General features: G+C 39.5%; 1 protein-coding gene across 1 annotated transcript; it reads left to right on the forward strand.

Moving 5' to 3' along the window:
• The first annotated feature begins 958 nt into the window (after positions 1-958).
• LOC124273694 (RNA transcription, translation and transport factor protein-like) lies at positions 959-9020 on the forward strand. The gene is made up of 8 exons (XM_046708969.1): positions 959-1123; positions 2024-2148; positions 2347-2446; positions 3027-3119; positions 5093-5181; positions 5843-5914; positions 7118-7166; positions 7550-9020. The coding sequence occupies exons 1-8, from the start codon at positions 1063-1065 to the stop codon at positions 7702-7704; spliced, it is 744 nt and encodes a 247-aa protein (XP_046564925.1). The 5' UTR covers positions 959-1062; the 3' UTR covers positions 7705-9020.
• Positions 9021-13665: the final 4645 nt, after the last annotated feature.

The following is a 13665-nucleotide window of genomic DNA, read 5'->3' on the forward strand; positions in this document are numbered from 1 at the left end:
ATGTGTGAAACCTATTTCTGGTGTCCCCCGCCGTGATATTGCTGGAATATTGCCAAAAGCGGCGTAAAACCATACTCACTCACTCGTTATATACCTCCGATTTCCCAACACAGTATGTTTATCTCCTAAATACACGTAGCATTTTGCAAGCAGAAACCAGGTCAAACAATGTAGCTATGTGAATATATATCAACAATAAATTCACTCAGTGAAGATTAAGACCTTTTATTTACGTGTAAACGGTACTGATGCTGGCTGGTTTGCAGATGAAGGAATTAGTTTAAGGAGGAAAGGACATGAGAGATGTCACGAATTATTTTATGGGCTTTATCAGAAATCTGTTGCTGGATTAAGCTGCCAATACTTGATTAGGAGATCCCAATGATTTTACGTGTTGTTTTTACAATTTTGGAAATTTGTTTTTATTCTGAACAGATGGCTAGGGTACCATGTGTAAAAGTTAAAATTCTTTAAGATATAAAAGAGATATATTTCAAATTGAAATACTGTGGCGGGTTCTGTAAGCACACTCACTGTGACAACTTACATATGTAATACCCAAAAGTCACTTTCACGAGAATTTGAAGTACTCTCGCCAAACCGTTCAGGTCTCATCTTCTACCATGTCTCAGGGCCTTGTATTCTGTGATTTTACAGACGCTTCAGTTACATCATATCATTTGGAACATGGGAACGAGAAGTGAGCGCAGGGGGAGGTATTTCGGTATTTTTTTTATAATGTTTGCAAACAACTCTCTGTCTCTCACTTTGATTACTAAATTTTATGCATATGTCTTATTAAATAGCACCCAAAAATATCATGATAAACACCTGCCGACGTCTAGGAGAAGACCATATTTATGATTAAAACAATCAGCTCGTGACAAGAGACTGGGTAAGTGCTGAGCGCAACCCACGTTGGATACCAGTTTATGTGTAACATTCGGAGTTGCTTCCCTTAACTCAGCGCCACCTGGCCTAACGTGGACGAAGAGTGGCAGTTCTCGAATCGTAGCGTTGTGAAATAACTTACGAATACTTCGTAATTTTATATGGTTACAGATGTTCAGGCGAAAGTTGCATGCCCTTGACTGCCAGAGTGCTGATAAATTCAACGTAAACGGTGCGTTGTACTGCTTCTAGCTATTGTTCTTGCTGCTGTGCCGGCGATATGAACATTTTCATTGAAACAAGGGCTCTGAGAATAGACCAAGTCACAGTGCCTCTAGTTTCACATTGGATTTTCCTCAATTAACAATGGCGTGGCCTTTATTTCTTGTTTCCGAAGTAAATGAAGTGCTATCTGTAGCAATAACAGAACATGTCAAGGTGTAGAAGTATTAGGATTGTTATGGGTTTGAAGAAACTGAAAGGAATAAAGACTTTTCATGGAAGATGATTCAGTAAATATAGTAATTAGAAGTAGAAACAGCTAGGAGAGCAGTTACCTAATGGCATTTGCTTCACTGGTAAATCTTCAAATTGTATATTATCACTACGCATAGAAATGAAAATGATGTTGTAGAGAGTAAGCAGAAAACATCAGCACTGAATGGCATTTGAGACTTTTTGTTTAGTTTTAAAGGAGGTTATAAAATGTGCAGGTTTGGTAGTGCAAGCCAAATGAAATGGAGAACATAACATGACGTGACCTGGATCATTACTCGTGCTGACCGCCTCCATGGTGTAGTGGTTAGAGCGTCCGCCAGAACAGCGGAAGGTCGCGAGTTTGATCCCACTCTGCGTCATACCAAAAGACGTTAAAATATGGTACTTGTTGGTCCCTGTCTGGCGCTTGGCATTAATGGGTACAACAAGGACTGGACTGGACGGCTCAGAGTCAGTATAATGTGTCTGAGTGGGGTATTCATGCTTCACTGCGGCATGGTATCTCAGTGGGCTAGCACTATAAAACCAGCTTCAGTCTGGGCTAGTACAAGCAGCCACACATACACATACACACTATCTGTACTGAACGTAGTTATGTTGCTTTTGCTGATAAGGTTGTGACTTTTATTTACAGATGAAAATGAGTTCCGTAACATGATATTGTGGCTGGAGGACCAGAAAATCCGTCACTACAAGATTGAGGACCGAGGTTCTCTAAGGAATATACACAGTCCAGATTGGGAAAAAGCCTTTGAAAATGTTAGTATCCTGTCATAACTCTCTCTCTAATCACTGTACAATGGTTGAAATGATGGGAAACAGGTTTCATCCTCTAGATATCACGGTTGATATAATCACAAGGCATATGTTTGTTTTTTTAAAAATATCAATAAGGATATGTAGAGCTAAAAGTGTTAGGAACATATGTTGTCAGTTATATATTTCTTCTGTGTTTAGTACCTGAAAGAGTTGAACTGCCCCTACAAGTGTGGTGAGAATGGTGCGGTAATAGATTGGCTCCTTGGGTTTGCCGTAAGACTGGAATATGGTGATAATGGTAAGGTTGTATTAGTAGTGTTGTAGTACTGTTGTCATAGCTGCTTAGATAATATTCTACTTTAAAACAATTTAAAGAATGATTGAAAACGACAACTGGAAGGCTGTGTGATACAAAAGCCTCCAGATTAACAATAGTGAGGTGAGAAATGGGATGTCTGTAACTTCTTTGGAGTAGTGTCATTGGAGCAGTTGTCTTTTTAAAGTTCATGAAATTGGTTATATTAGATGAACTTGAATATTAGATGCAAAGTGATCACGCTTCTACTGATGTTATGGAACATAATATAAGGTCTCTTGGCCATAAGCATTTACTTTCACTGCCCCGAGTCAGGATGATTGGGATGGTTGAGTAACAGATTCGAAAGATCTGCATCACTTCAGCATTCCTCCTACTGATATGCTGTGAAGTAACCATGAAACCTCAAATGTCCTGGTATGAGTGAACAAACCTGAGATTCTATGTACACTGAAAAATCATAATGAAAATAACAACAACAAAAATTACATTATCATGCGTATGTTGTATAAAACACTATGAAAATTTAAAATATCAATAGAGTTTGCATGTTTTCATTCAGCTGAAAAATACCGAAGTGTGACCCCAGAGAGTGTCCAGATGAGCCGTACTGGTGTGGCAGGATCGTCCAGCAATCCCCTGGACAGTCTCAACTGTGAGTCGCTATGGTTACAATAACATGAGGAGATCTTTAAAATAACCAGTAATGTTATATGTAAATAGTAAAGAACATTATTCTTAGACTGTAAGTACATAAGCGAGAGAAAATGTTTGCTAGGTTAGGATGAATGGAGGATGTGATGTAACTGTTAAATATAGCTATTGAGGAGAATGGATCCAGAATATTTCTCGTAATGGAATGGACAACAGAGGATCTTGTCCTCACTAAACAGCAGTACTGAGACAGACAGCCATTGGTTTATCTTTAATTCTGCTCTAAAACTGGATTGTTTCCAAGAATGTGGAGAGAAATTCTGTTTTGACATATTAATTTGTGGGGGTAATAATCATATGCACTATAAGGATGATGAAAAGTATCAGCTGTCGAACAATAGAAGTAAAGTTGATGCTGATTGGACAACACTCTTATATAGCAGCTATATGGCAGCTGTCAGTAAATAATTGAGTCTGAACCAGACAATCCAGTGATCAACAGCATGAGCATCCATCTATGCAATTGGGATACGATGACATGAGTCAACCAAGTCAGCAAGCCTGACCCCCCGATCCCATCAGTTGCCTCTTACGACAAGCATGAGTTGCTGAACACCAATTCTAACCCAGATCTTCACGGGTCATATGTTAAGACACCTCTTTTAAGAGCTCTTATCATATAATTATCAAGTTTAATTATTTCTTTGTGTGATATCAAGTATAAGTGTCTTCTTTTTATATACAGCATTTATCCAAAGACCTGAAGCTTTTGGTAATGTAAATCTCCCTCTAATGAATTTGGTGTAGTGTAGAGAAATACTAGGATGTCCCCCCACTTTGTCATACAATAGTTTCCTATGTTAGCAGACTGTTTGGGAAAGGGTGATTATGCTTAATGTTCATACATGGCTACAAGAAGGTAGACGGTGCCTTTGCAAGAAACCTTGGTTTAGTGTCATACTGACTGACTGAGTTTAGTTTTACGCCGCTTTTAGCAATATTCCAGCAATATCACGGCGGGGGACACCACAAATGGGCTTAACACATTGTGCCCATGTGGGGAATCGAACCCAGGTCTTCAGCGTGACGAGCCAACGCTTTAACCACTAGGCTACCCCACCGCCCCCTTTAGTGTCATAATAAATCCTGACATTGTAATATTCCAAAACAGTATTAAAACCCCTTTTGTTGTCAAATCTGACATGAAGATTTGATGTTAATGGCTGAAATGCTAAATGACCTGAGTGGGTTTCGTGAACAATACGGGGCAGTGGGGTAGCCTAGTGGTTAAAGCGTTGTCTTGTCACGCCGAAGACCCAGGTTCGAATCCCCACATGGGTACAATGTTTGAAGCCCATTTCTGGTGTTCCCCGCTGTGATGTTGCTGGAATATTGCTAAAAGTGGCGTAAAACCAAACTCAGTCAGTCAGTCGTGAACAATACAGGGATGAGAATTCTTTGAATTTCATAAAGCCAAGGGTCATTTTTGTGAATCGTCTAAATCCGTTGACAATTGTATGAATGTGCTTCAGCAGATTTAAAGTTTTTTAATGGTTGCTGTGTTCATGATATTGTCATTTCTGAGCCAGTTTTAAAGGTCTAAATGCCTAAATATCAGGAGCTTCGGCTAGTTTTCCGAGTTTTTCTCAAAACTTCATTCTCATCCCTGACAATACAGTGTTCAATTATTAAACAACAAGCTTATGCAGACACCTTATAAATTCCTGGTTGGTTATTGATAACATAGCATTCACAGGGCTTTCTAGCCTACATGTTTCTGTACTATCAGTATTCCATCTTCGATATCTGAAATATAAAAACAAATGAATGTTTTTAAATCTAAGGTTCACAGTTCAGTATTTTTTTGTTCTGATGTATTCCTTGATCTGTTGTCATTTCAAACATGTATGTTGTACATTATACATCACACCTTCTGCAATGTGTAACTCACATTACATTGTCATCGATTGATAGTTGATGATCCGGACTTTAAAGCAGGAGTTGCTTCCCTTGCTCTGATGATGCAGGTTCCTCCACACAGTGACCATTTGGAGCAACTGAAGGTGAGGCTAATGATTGTAAATGTTTATGCTATTTATCGTGGTAATATAACCTGAGTATTAGTTCAATGTCAGATGAACTGATGTCAGATTATGCTGATGAACTATCAGTCTAATAAACAAACATTTGCCTTTTCTTGTGGCAGACTCACTAAAGTGAGTGAGTGAGTTTAGTTTTATGCCTGCAGTCAGCGATATTCCAGCTACATGGCAGCAGTCTGTAAATAATGGAATCTTTACCAGACAATCCAGTGATCAACAGCATGAGCATCGACCTACGCAATTGGGATATAATGACATATGTCAACCAAGTTGGTGGGTCTCACCACCCAATCCCGTTATGTGCCTATTACGACAATCATGGGTTACTGAAGATCAATTCTAACCCGAATCTAACTAAAGAAATTATCTGGTGTTCCTATCTGCATGTGTGTCATGGTGTGAGTTGGTAGCATATAGAGTTGTGCATGAATACATTTTATGCATAACAATATCTACATGCTTTGGGACTATGTGTCAGAAATATATCAGGGCATAAAGAAGTGTTGTACATATTTAAGTGTCATGTATTCATGTCCTTTTTAATGCCTATCAAAGACTAGAGTAGGGTACTCACATCTGAACTAAATGATGACCACCGTCTAGAAGTATCTTCTGTTTCCAGGCAATCTGTCTACTGGTGAAAGAGCGGTTGTCTAAGAGCAGCTTAGAGGCTGCAGAAAGCCCTAATAGCAAGGTGAGCAGGAGAGTCTACTTAGCTTGGAGGATTTCTCCTGTCTTGAAACTTGGGGAGGATGTGTCTTGCACACCTAAGACAGTGAAATATCAACTTATAAAACATCAGCAGCATGTTCTGTTCAGTAGTCTTGACAGGCTGGTGCCTGCCATATATACTCTTCACAAAAAATTAAGCAACAAGTATTTTCAGTGTAATATCTTTATCAATCTCGTTAGCGGTTTTTGCCGACATCTTACTGAAAGGTAAATATTCAAAGAATACATACCTTTAGTGATTGTCAAATTAATTTATCGGATAACATTGACAACATCACCAGAACACAACCACGCTCAGAAACAACATGCGAAATGTGTGGCATGAATATGCTCCACTCTTCACACATGCACCCTGATCTGTGTAAACCTACCTGTAATCATTCCTCTGGTAGTACAAGTTGGTCCTAACTTCATTTTTATGGATGATAATGCCCGAGAAAGAGTTGTTAACGATGTTGTTTAGATCAACAACATCACACATATGGACTGGCCTGCAAGATAACTTGATTTTAATCCAATTGAACATGCTTGGGACATTATTGGAAGTCGTGTTTACGGAGTCCATGTTCCCCCAGGCTCTGGATGACCTTGAGCAGGCGTTACAGAGATAATGGCAGAACATTCCAAAACAGCAACTTTAAAGGCTCATTTGGTCAATGCAAAGACGTGTAGAAGCTTGCATTTGTGCTCATGGTGGTCATACCGAGTTACTGAACACTGTTTCACTGTCCAAAACTGACTTGAACCTTAATGTTAACATTTTGCTCCATCAATGCAGCACATTTTGCACGACTGTTTCGCGGGTACATGCTTGTGATGATTTTAAGTCAATTATTGCTCAGTGCCATTTGTTTTCATTTTGTTAATCGTGTGTACATGTTTCACCTTTCTATTGCATCATTCCATGATTTGCAATTTCAATAAATGAAAATGTAATGAGACTACAAATTTGTGTTGCTTAACTTTTTGTGAGGAGTATAGCTTGAATATTGCTGAGTGCAGTGTTAAACAACGTACAAACAGGCTGGTTCAGAACACTTGTCGCAGTTCCACAACTGAACATATTCAATGTAATGTAAATCATTTAGGCATAGGGTGTCATACTTTATTATGCCTATGTATGTGGATAACAATATGTATGTACATCACCTTATTATTATTTCAGAATGAATTAATACCATTGGATAAAACTGAGCTTGGATTCGAGGCAGGAGGTTTGTATTTCTGTTATTGACTATGTGATTGTTATTGACTGTCTATGTTATTGTTGTTTCCTGTCTCTGTCATTGTTAACTGTCATTGTTGATTGTTCGGTCATTGTTGATTGTTCTCTGTCATTGTTGTTTACTCTGATTGTTACAGGGAATTTAGTCTTTTATCCAACATCAAACTTTTTAACTCCTTGCCGAGAAGACTTTATGAGATTTCACTGTTTTCACGCAATGGAAAAGGTGCTAAATTTTACCTATGCAACAGTGGAGAGTGATGCACATTTTTTTATGGTATGGAACTGGGTTTTTTCAAATGCATCAAACATGAAATCTGTATTCTTCTGTTCAGACGAGTATATTTATCATTCAGTGCCATTTCTTCCCAGATTACATCATGACTGAAGCGGCCAAGATTCTACGACTTATGCATATCAAGGATCTGCGTGACTTACAGACTCAGATTAACTCGGCCATTGTTGCTGTTCAAGCTATCACAGCAAATCCGAAAACAGACAGTCGGTTAGGAAAAGTAGGACGCTAACAACAGTAGGTTTTCTCTACACAAGTGTGGATCATTGTGGATGCGGACTCAAAGCAACAGTTTGATGCATGGCGCTTACATTTCACTGAACAATAGATGCGTTGACATATTGATAATCCAGGCATAAAATAGGAAATGGTGAGATAATGGCTTCCTGTGATCATTTCATTAATATGGGCAGTTAGCAGTTTACATATATTAAAGATATATTGCCCCAGTTGCCATTGGGCTTAAATAGGTAAACACATTTCTGGTTAGAATTACCAAAAACTTCATGAGGAAGAATATTGTGACTCATGATAATGATATCTGAGTTAACAGCTGAAAGTTTGGAAGGAGTTAATAGACATACTATGCTGCTGCCACCTCCACTCCTGCAAGGTAGTTTGGGGGCGTTTGGGCTGTACCAGCTGTGAATGATTCTCTTCAACCTAGACAGGGTCCGAGTCCAGAAAGCATTTGAAGCGTGAAGGTGATTGCACATACTGAAGCACTACAGCGGTCATAAGTCTGCTGCTGTCTGGACAGTTCCCAGGCAACCATATATTGGTGAAATGATCTTGCACTAATTAAAAAGCATTTTCTTACAATTTCTGACCCAATTTGTGTTCATTGGGCTTCATTTCCCCTTAGGTAGTTTGTACACCCATTGGTGGCAGCCTTGTAGTTGTAGTGGCCTGGACACTGCTTCAGTTAAAAACTCTTCTCACTCATTCCTTTTATTAAGTTTGATCTCTAAAATCTGTATTGTAGCTGTGCAGAATCGCAACGAATGGATTAATGGGAAATGCATGCAAGGATTTATTTATAATGTCATCTGAAGTGAAATGATCACTGACCATTTGGTATTTAACATTCGTCTGAACATAGTTTTTCCAACATTTTCAGCAGGCGATTGAAAGGATACAAAAGGATTAATTGCTTTGATTAAGAAGCACTTTAGGCTTCAACAACTACTGTCTCATCAAACTGCTCTCTAAGTTTCTGATACTTGCATTGCATATACTGGCTTGCAAACTATATGGGGACAAAAAGCCATATTTGACTTAATATTTTGTGGAAGTCTTGAGCATTTAGAAAAAGAAATGTTGCTGGTATTACATTGTTCGGGAATTTAAGTGTTGTGTTTGTTGCAGCCTTCAGAAGATACATGAAATGTTTTCAGCAACATAAGATGTGTCACATAAGATGTTGATGTTACTGTTACAATTGATGATTGTCTTGTCTGTTGCACCAGTGTCCCAGTATGTAATATATGTACATACAGTGTATGAATATCTGTAAACCTGACGGCATTAAAGTGCTATGTATTTCTTGTTGAGCGTCATACTCTTCTTTAAAGACATCAGAACCAGTAGTGGACACCATGATCATGTGGAGCCAGGGGGAATTAGGTTTTAGGCTCAGAAATGTAGTTCTCTTTTATATCAGTATAGGTATATGTTAATACGATTACTGAACAATTAAAACATTATTGACTTGACAAATTATTCTTGACTTGACTTGATTTGGATTTGATTTTAATTTAGTCTGCAAGACCAGGGCGTCAGGAAAATCCAAAACTGTAATGGGAGAGAACTCTTACAGGATTGATATATAGAAATATTTATGGCCGCTTCAATGGCTCCTACAATGATTCACCACAAATTTAACAGAAATTTACATTTTATTATCGGACTGATTTATTTGCACCTTTTTATGAAAATAATACCTCTCTATACCCTCGAAAGGCTAACACATAATCTAGGAATACTCCTTAAAGCTTTAGAGGGGAAATGTTAGACTTAAAGCTTCAGAGGGGAAATGTTAGACGTCTTTTACTTTCACTTCTGTTACTTTCTGTGAGGAAAGGATGTCGAGGAGTGATATATTATTGCCAGTTTAATAGATAGAAAGTCTCGCTCGCAATACAGAGCGGTTTACACAGCAGCTGGCTCCATTCTGTCTCTACCACGAGCGCCTGTAAAGGATGGGGGCTCCGTTTCAAGAAGCGATCTTAGTGCTACGAATACCAAGCCTATAGCATGTATATAAAGAATCTCACCCGAGTGTCTTTTGACATCAAATATATCAACACGAGTTGATTAAGTTACAAATACCCAAGGCTTGCGGAGGATATTTTTACTTTAGTCAACGATTGTTGATATATTTGATATCGGAAGACACGAGGGTGAGATTCTATTTATCATTAAAAAAATCACTCTTCAGTTCTCAATGAAAAATGTACATCCCTGAACACGGTACTGCCATTAGACTTGCAGTGCAGCGATGTCATAGCATTGTGACGTCAAGTTCATGACGTCATAACATTGTCTGGGCATTGTACAAAATCTACTGTCAAAACAATATCATAGGAGATATCGTTTGATCTCACACAAGCAATATCTCCTGTGGAACACAATTTTGGATGATAAATGCTTCATGATCACGATAATGCTAACATCGCATTGTGGAACAGTCCATTTGGCAAATAGTGAGTGAGTTTAGTTTTACGCCGCACTCGGCAAAATTCCAGCTATATGGCGGCGGTCTGTAAATAATCGAGTCTGGACCAGACAATCCAGTGACCAACAGCATGAGCATCGATCTGCGCAATTGGGATGACATGTGTCAACCAAGCCAGCGAGCCTGACCACCCGATCCCGTTAGTCGCCTCTTACGACAAGCATGGATTACTGAAGGTTCATTCTAACCCGGACCTTCACGGGTTTTGGCAAATAGACGGCATGAGTAATGATGCATAGCGTCAGGACACGATGATGTCACAGCCTGGTCAATCGTAGCCAGCCAATCCTCAGTTCGATCGACTTGCCATCCGATAGTTGGGACCCGTGAAGATCCGGGGTAGAATAGGTCTTCAGCAACCCATGCTTGCCATAAAAGGCGACTTTGCTTGTCGTAAGAGGCGACTAACGGGATCGGGTGGTCAGTTTCGCTGACTTGATTGACACATGTCATCGGTTCCCAATTGCGCAGATCGATGCTCATGCTGTTGATCACTGGATTGTCTGGTCCAGACTTGATTATTTACAGACCGCCGCCATATAGCTGGGATATAGCTGAATGCGGCGTAAAACTCAACTCACTCACTCCGATAGTTGCCCGCAGTGTTACTCAAGGATAACACATGGCAGTACCCGAAGTTGAACGCCTAAAATACAGCCTTGGACGGAGTGGCGGCCAGTTGAATCCGAAACACGACAAGGCAAGTTTTACACGTTTTCCATTGCTGGAGAAAACTGCCATTGTTGCTTTTCCATTCAATACCTGCAATATGGCTAGAAAGTTAGATATCACAGGAAGAAAATCGGAGATGGAAATCGTTGCTTTATTGATTTCAAAGTATTTACGACAAGAATCAAACCTTACCTTCCCCTAACGCATATCAGAACACATATATACTAGCAATAACTAGTTAGTCATGTTCATATCAATAATAATGTTTTATTCATGACTGAATAAATTAAACAAACCACGTTTAACAATGGCGTCACATGGAAACTGCAGACCAGGGTGCCGTTGTACAAAACGACTTAAACAATACGTCAGTGTTAAGGTATGTGAGTTAGGATCGCCGTAGCGTTAAGATTGTTTTGTTCAACGGCACCCAGAGGCCGGAAGTCCTGTGTGTGGCAAGACCGGCCAGTCGATGTATGATGTAGTGGAAGGAGCACTTAACATTGGTCATCAAAGGTAGGTGAACCTTGGTCAACACGGGTTCTCCTGGGCCGCCCAGGTGTTTTAACGCGAACTCCCAACAGCGTCAGCAACTACCCAGCTGTTGGTACATGGCGTCATGCTGTAAGCCAGGACCCTGTCTCTCACTGTGGGCTCACTTCTGTCATATATATTCACATTTAGCTGGTTGGATACCCCGCCGCGTCATACCGACATTAGAGGACAATAAAACAAGGACTTGGTCAGCTCGGGGTCAGTTTACAGTGTCGGGGTTGACCGTCTGTGTTAAACTGCACATGATATCCAGGTGGGCTGGCACTAGAAAAGCACGCCCACACACACACACACACACATACTCAGAGACTAAGCGTTTAGCTATAGTCGTATCACTGAGATAGTATTGTGTAAAGAGTCACACATTATGACATCGATCTCTATTTTAATCGGCTTTTCCCCAAATCTGGGATGTTGGGGATCTACCCTGATTCCGTGTTCCCATGGTACACTACGCCATATATAGGCAAAACGTAAATTGAAGTGAGCATTCTTCAACTCCGATTGTCGATTTGACGAAATCATATTTACGGGAAATTATAAAGGCAGTGAACTTGAAATAGACTGCTCATTGATATGAAATTAATTTTCTTTATGCTTCGGCCTCCTTACAGAAGATATAACAATTATATTGATCAAAATTACGGTTTTCAGAACAAACGGAAGCCATATCTAATTATCATTTACATGTAAAACAATGATCTTTTTCTGACAAAGACGGAAACAAAACAGGGGTGAAAGTAATTGATTAGGTATAAATACATGCATTGTTTCGTTGCTTGTTCCCGCCCCAACAGCTGTTGTGTCGTCTGCTCCCGGAGATACTGGCTGAACAGCAGACGTCTTCCTGTATCTGTGGACAGCTGCAACAGCGGCAACTGTACTCTTGTCCAACTTCATCAATCTGGTCTTGGTTATCATAATATTAATTATGACGTCAATCGAAATATTCTGTTCTGAGAAGACATGTTTGTAAAACATTCTACGCCATCTCATTAATGTGGTAAAAACACTTAGTGGGAGTACTTTTTGGAAAATTAATTACAAGGATTAGTCTTTGTTTTTTTCTTGGCGGTTAATGTGTAGATTTATGAGCAAGAATCACAAGTGAGTCACAAGAAACAATGAATGTGTCATATATTGCGACTGTGATATTCACATCTGGCCAAGCTGTTTAAGACAACATCAAAGCGGGCGATCAGATTCACACAAGCACGTCATATCCGAACTAAACATTATTGTTATATGAAAACATACTTCAGAGATATCGTGCATTGTGGCATATTGTTGCGTTTGGTTCATCTGCCACGTATTAACAGTTATTTTAATATCTGCAAATTATTATTTTACAGTTGAACAAACAAACAATTACATTGGGCACAGAAAGCATCGATACCACTGCTGAAGGGAATACAAAAGGCCGGGACCGTCGTATCATGGGTGCAGTCAGTTGTAGGTTCAGTGAGTAGGGGGGAAATTCATCGTTTATCAAAAATGCTGTGCATTTTGTGTGCCTTATCACTTTGCACTGACGCACACTGCTGACATATGTCCACGTATTAAACTATTAAACAACGGCTTTTACTGCTATTTGCTGAGTTTCAACAATCACCAGATACGTTAGACTGTTTATATATTCTTTTTTAACGTTACAGGGGTCGGGATCTTTTAAGAATGCAGTGTTGGGGATTGAGGAGTACTAGTTACAGACTGAAGACAAAGATTAAGCATCCGAGATAAGGTTGTCCTAGGATTAGGCAGGTTTTGACATGCATCGACATTTCCAGTTTTCGCTTGACAAGTGACTTAGAAATGCACGATATTTGAAAAAAAATCATGCATGTTCCATTGAAATTATGATTTTCCTATTATTTTTTTTACTGCAGGTTGCATAAAAGTGAACAAGTTGCTGGGGGGACGTAAACTCCTTTGCTCACTCGGGAGGGCGGGAGTTTAATCTCTGGATTTGAACGTCAGCTGACCAGGCAATGAAAACACCACTTATAGACAAAGAGAAAAAACAACTATAATATTTGGTCTATATTCACATGACATGGACGTTGGGGGAGCGTCAGTTTAAAGAGTCATTTAACATGCAAACGACAGGTCACTCAACCATGGTTTGGAATAGTCCCTTTAAACCCCGAGAGAATATTGTCTCCATATTGATGTGTACATTGTGTAGTATGAAATATCTCAGTATCAGAATAACTCACTCACTCACTCACT

The sequence above is a fragment of the Haliotis rubra genome, unplaced genomic scaffold (genome assembly GCF_003918875.1).
Source record: "Haliotis rubra isolate DU_JTF1 unplaced genomic scaffold, ASM391887v1 Scf183, whole genome shotgun sequence".
NCBI lineage: Eukaryota > Metazoa > Mollusca > Gastropoda > Lepetellida > Haliotidae > Haliotis > Haliotis rubra.

What these genes read in the sequence shown, in the direction of transcription:
- LOC124273694 (XM_046708969.1), top strand. Translation starts at nt 1,063, where the DNA reads ATGTTCAGGCGAAAGTTGCATGCCCTTGACTGCCAGAGTGCTGATAAA. An exon ending in GGGAAAAAGCCTTTGAAAAT is followed by an intron (nt 2,149 to 2,346) that starts GTTAGTATCCTG and finishes TTCTGTGTTTAG; the next exon opens with TACCTGAAAGAGTTGAACTG. An exon ending in TCCCCTGGACAGTCTCAACT is followed by an intron (nt 3,120 to 5,092) that starts GTGAGTCGCTAT and finishes ATCGATTGATAG; the next exon opens with TTGATGATCCGGACTTTAAA.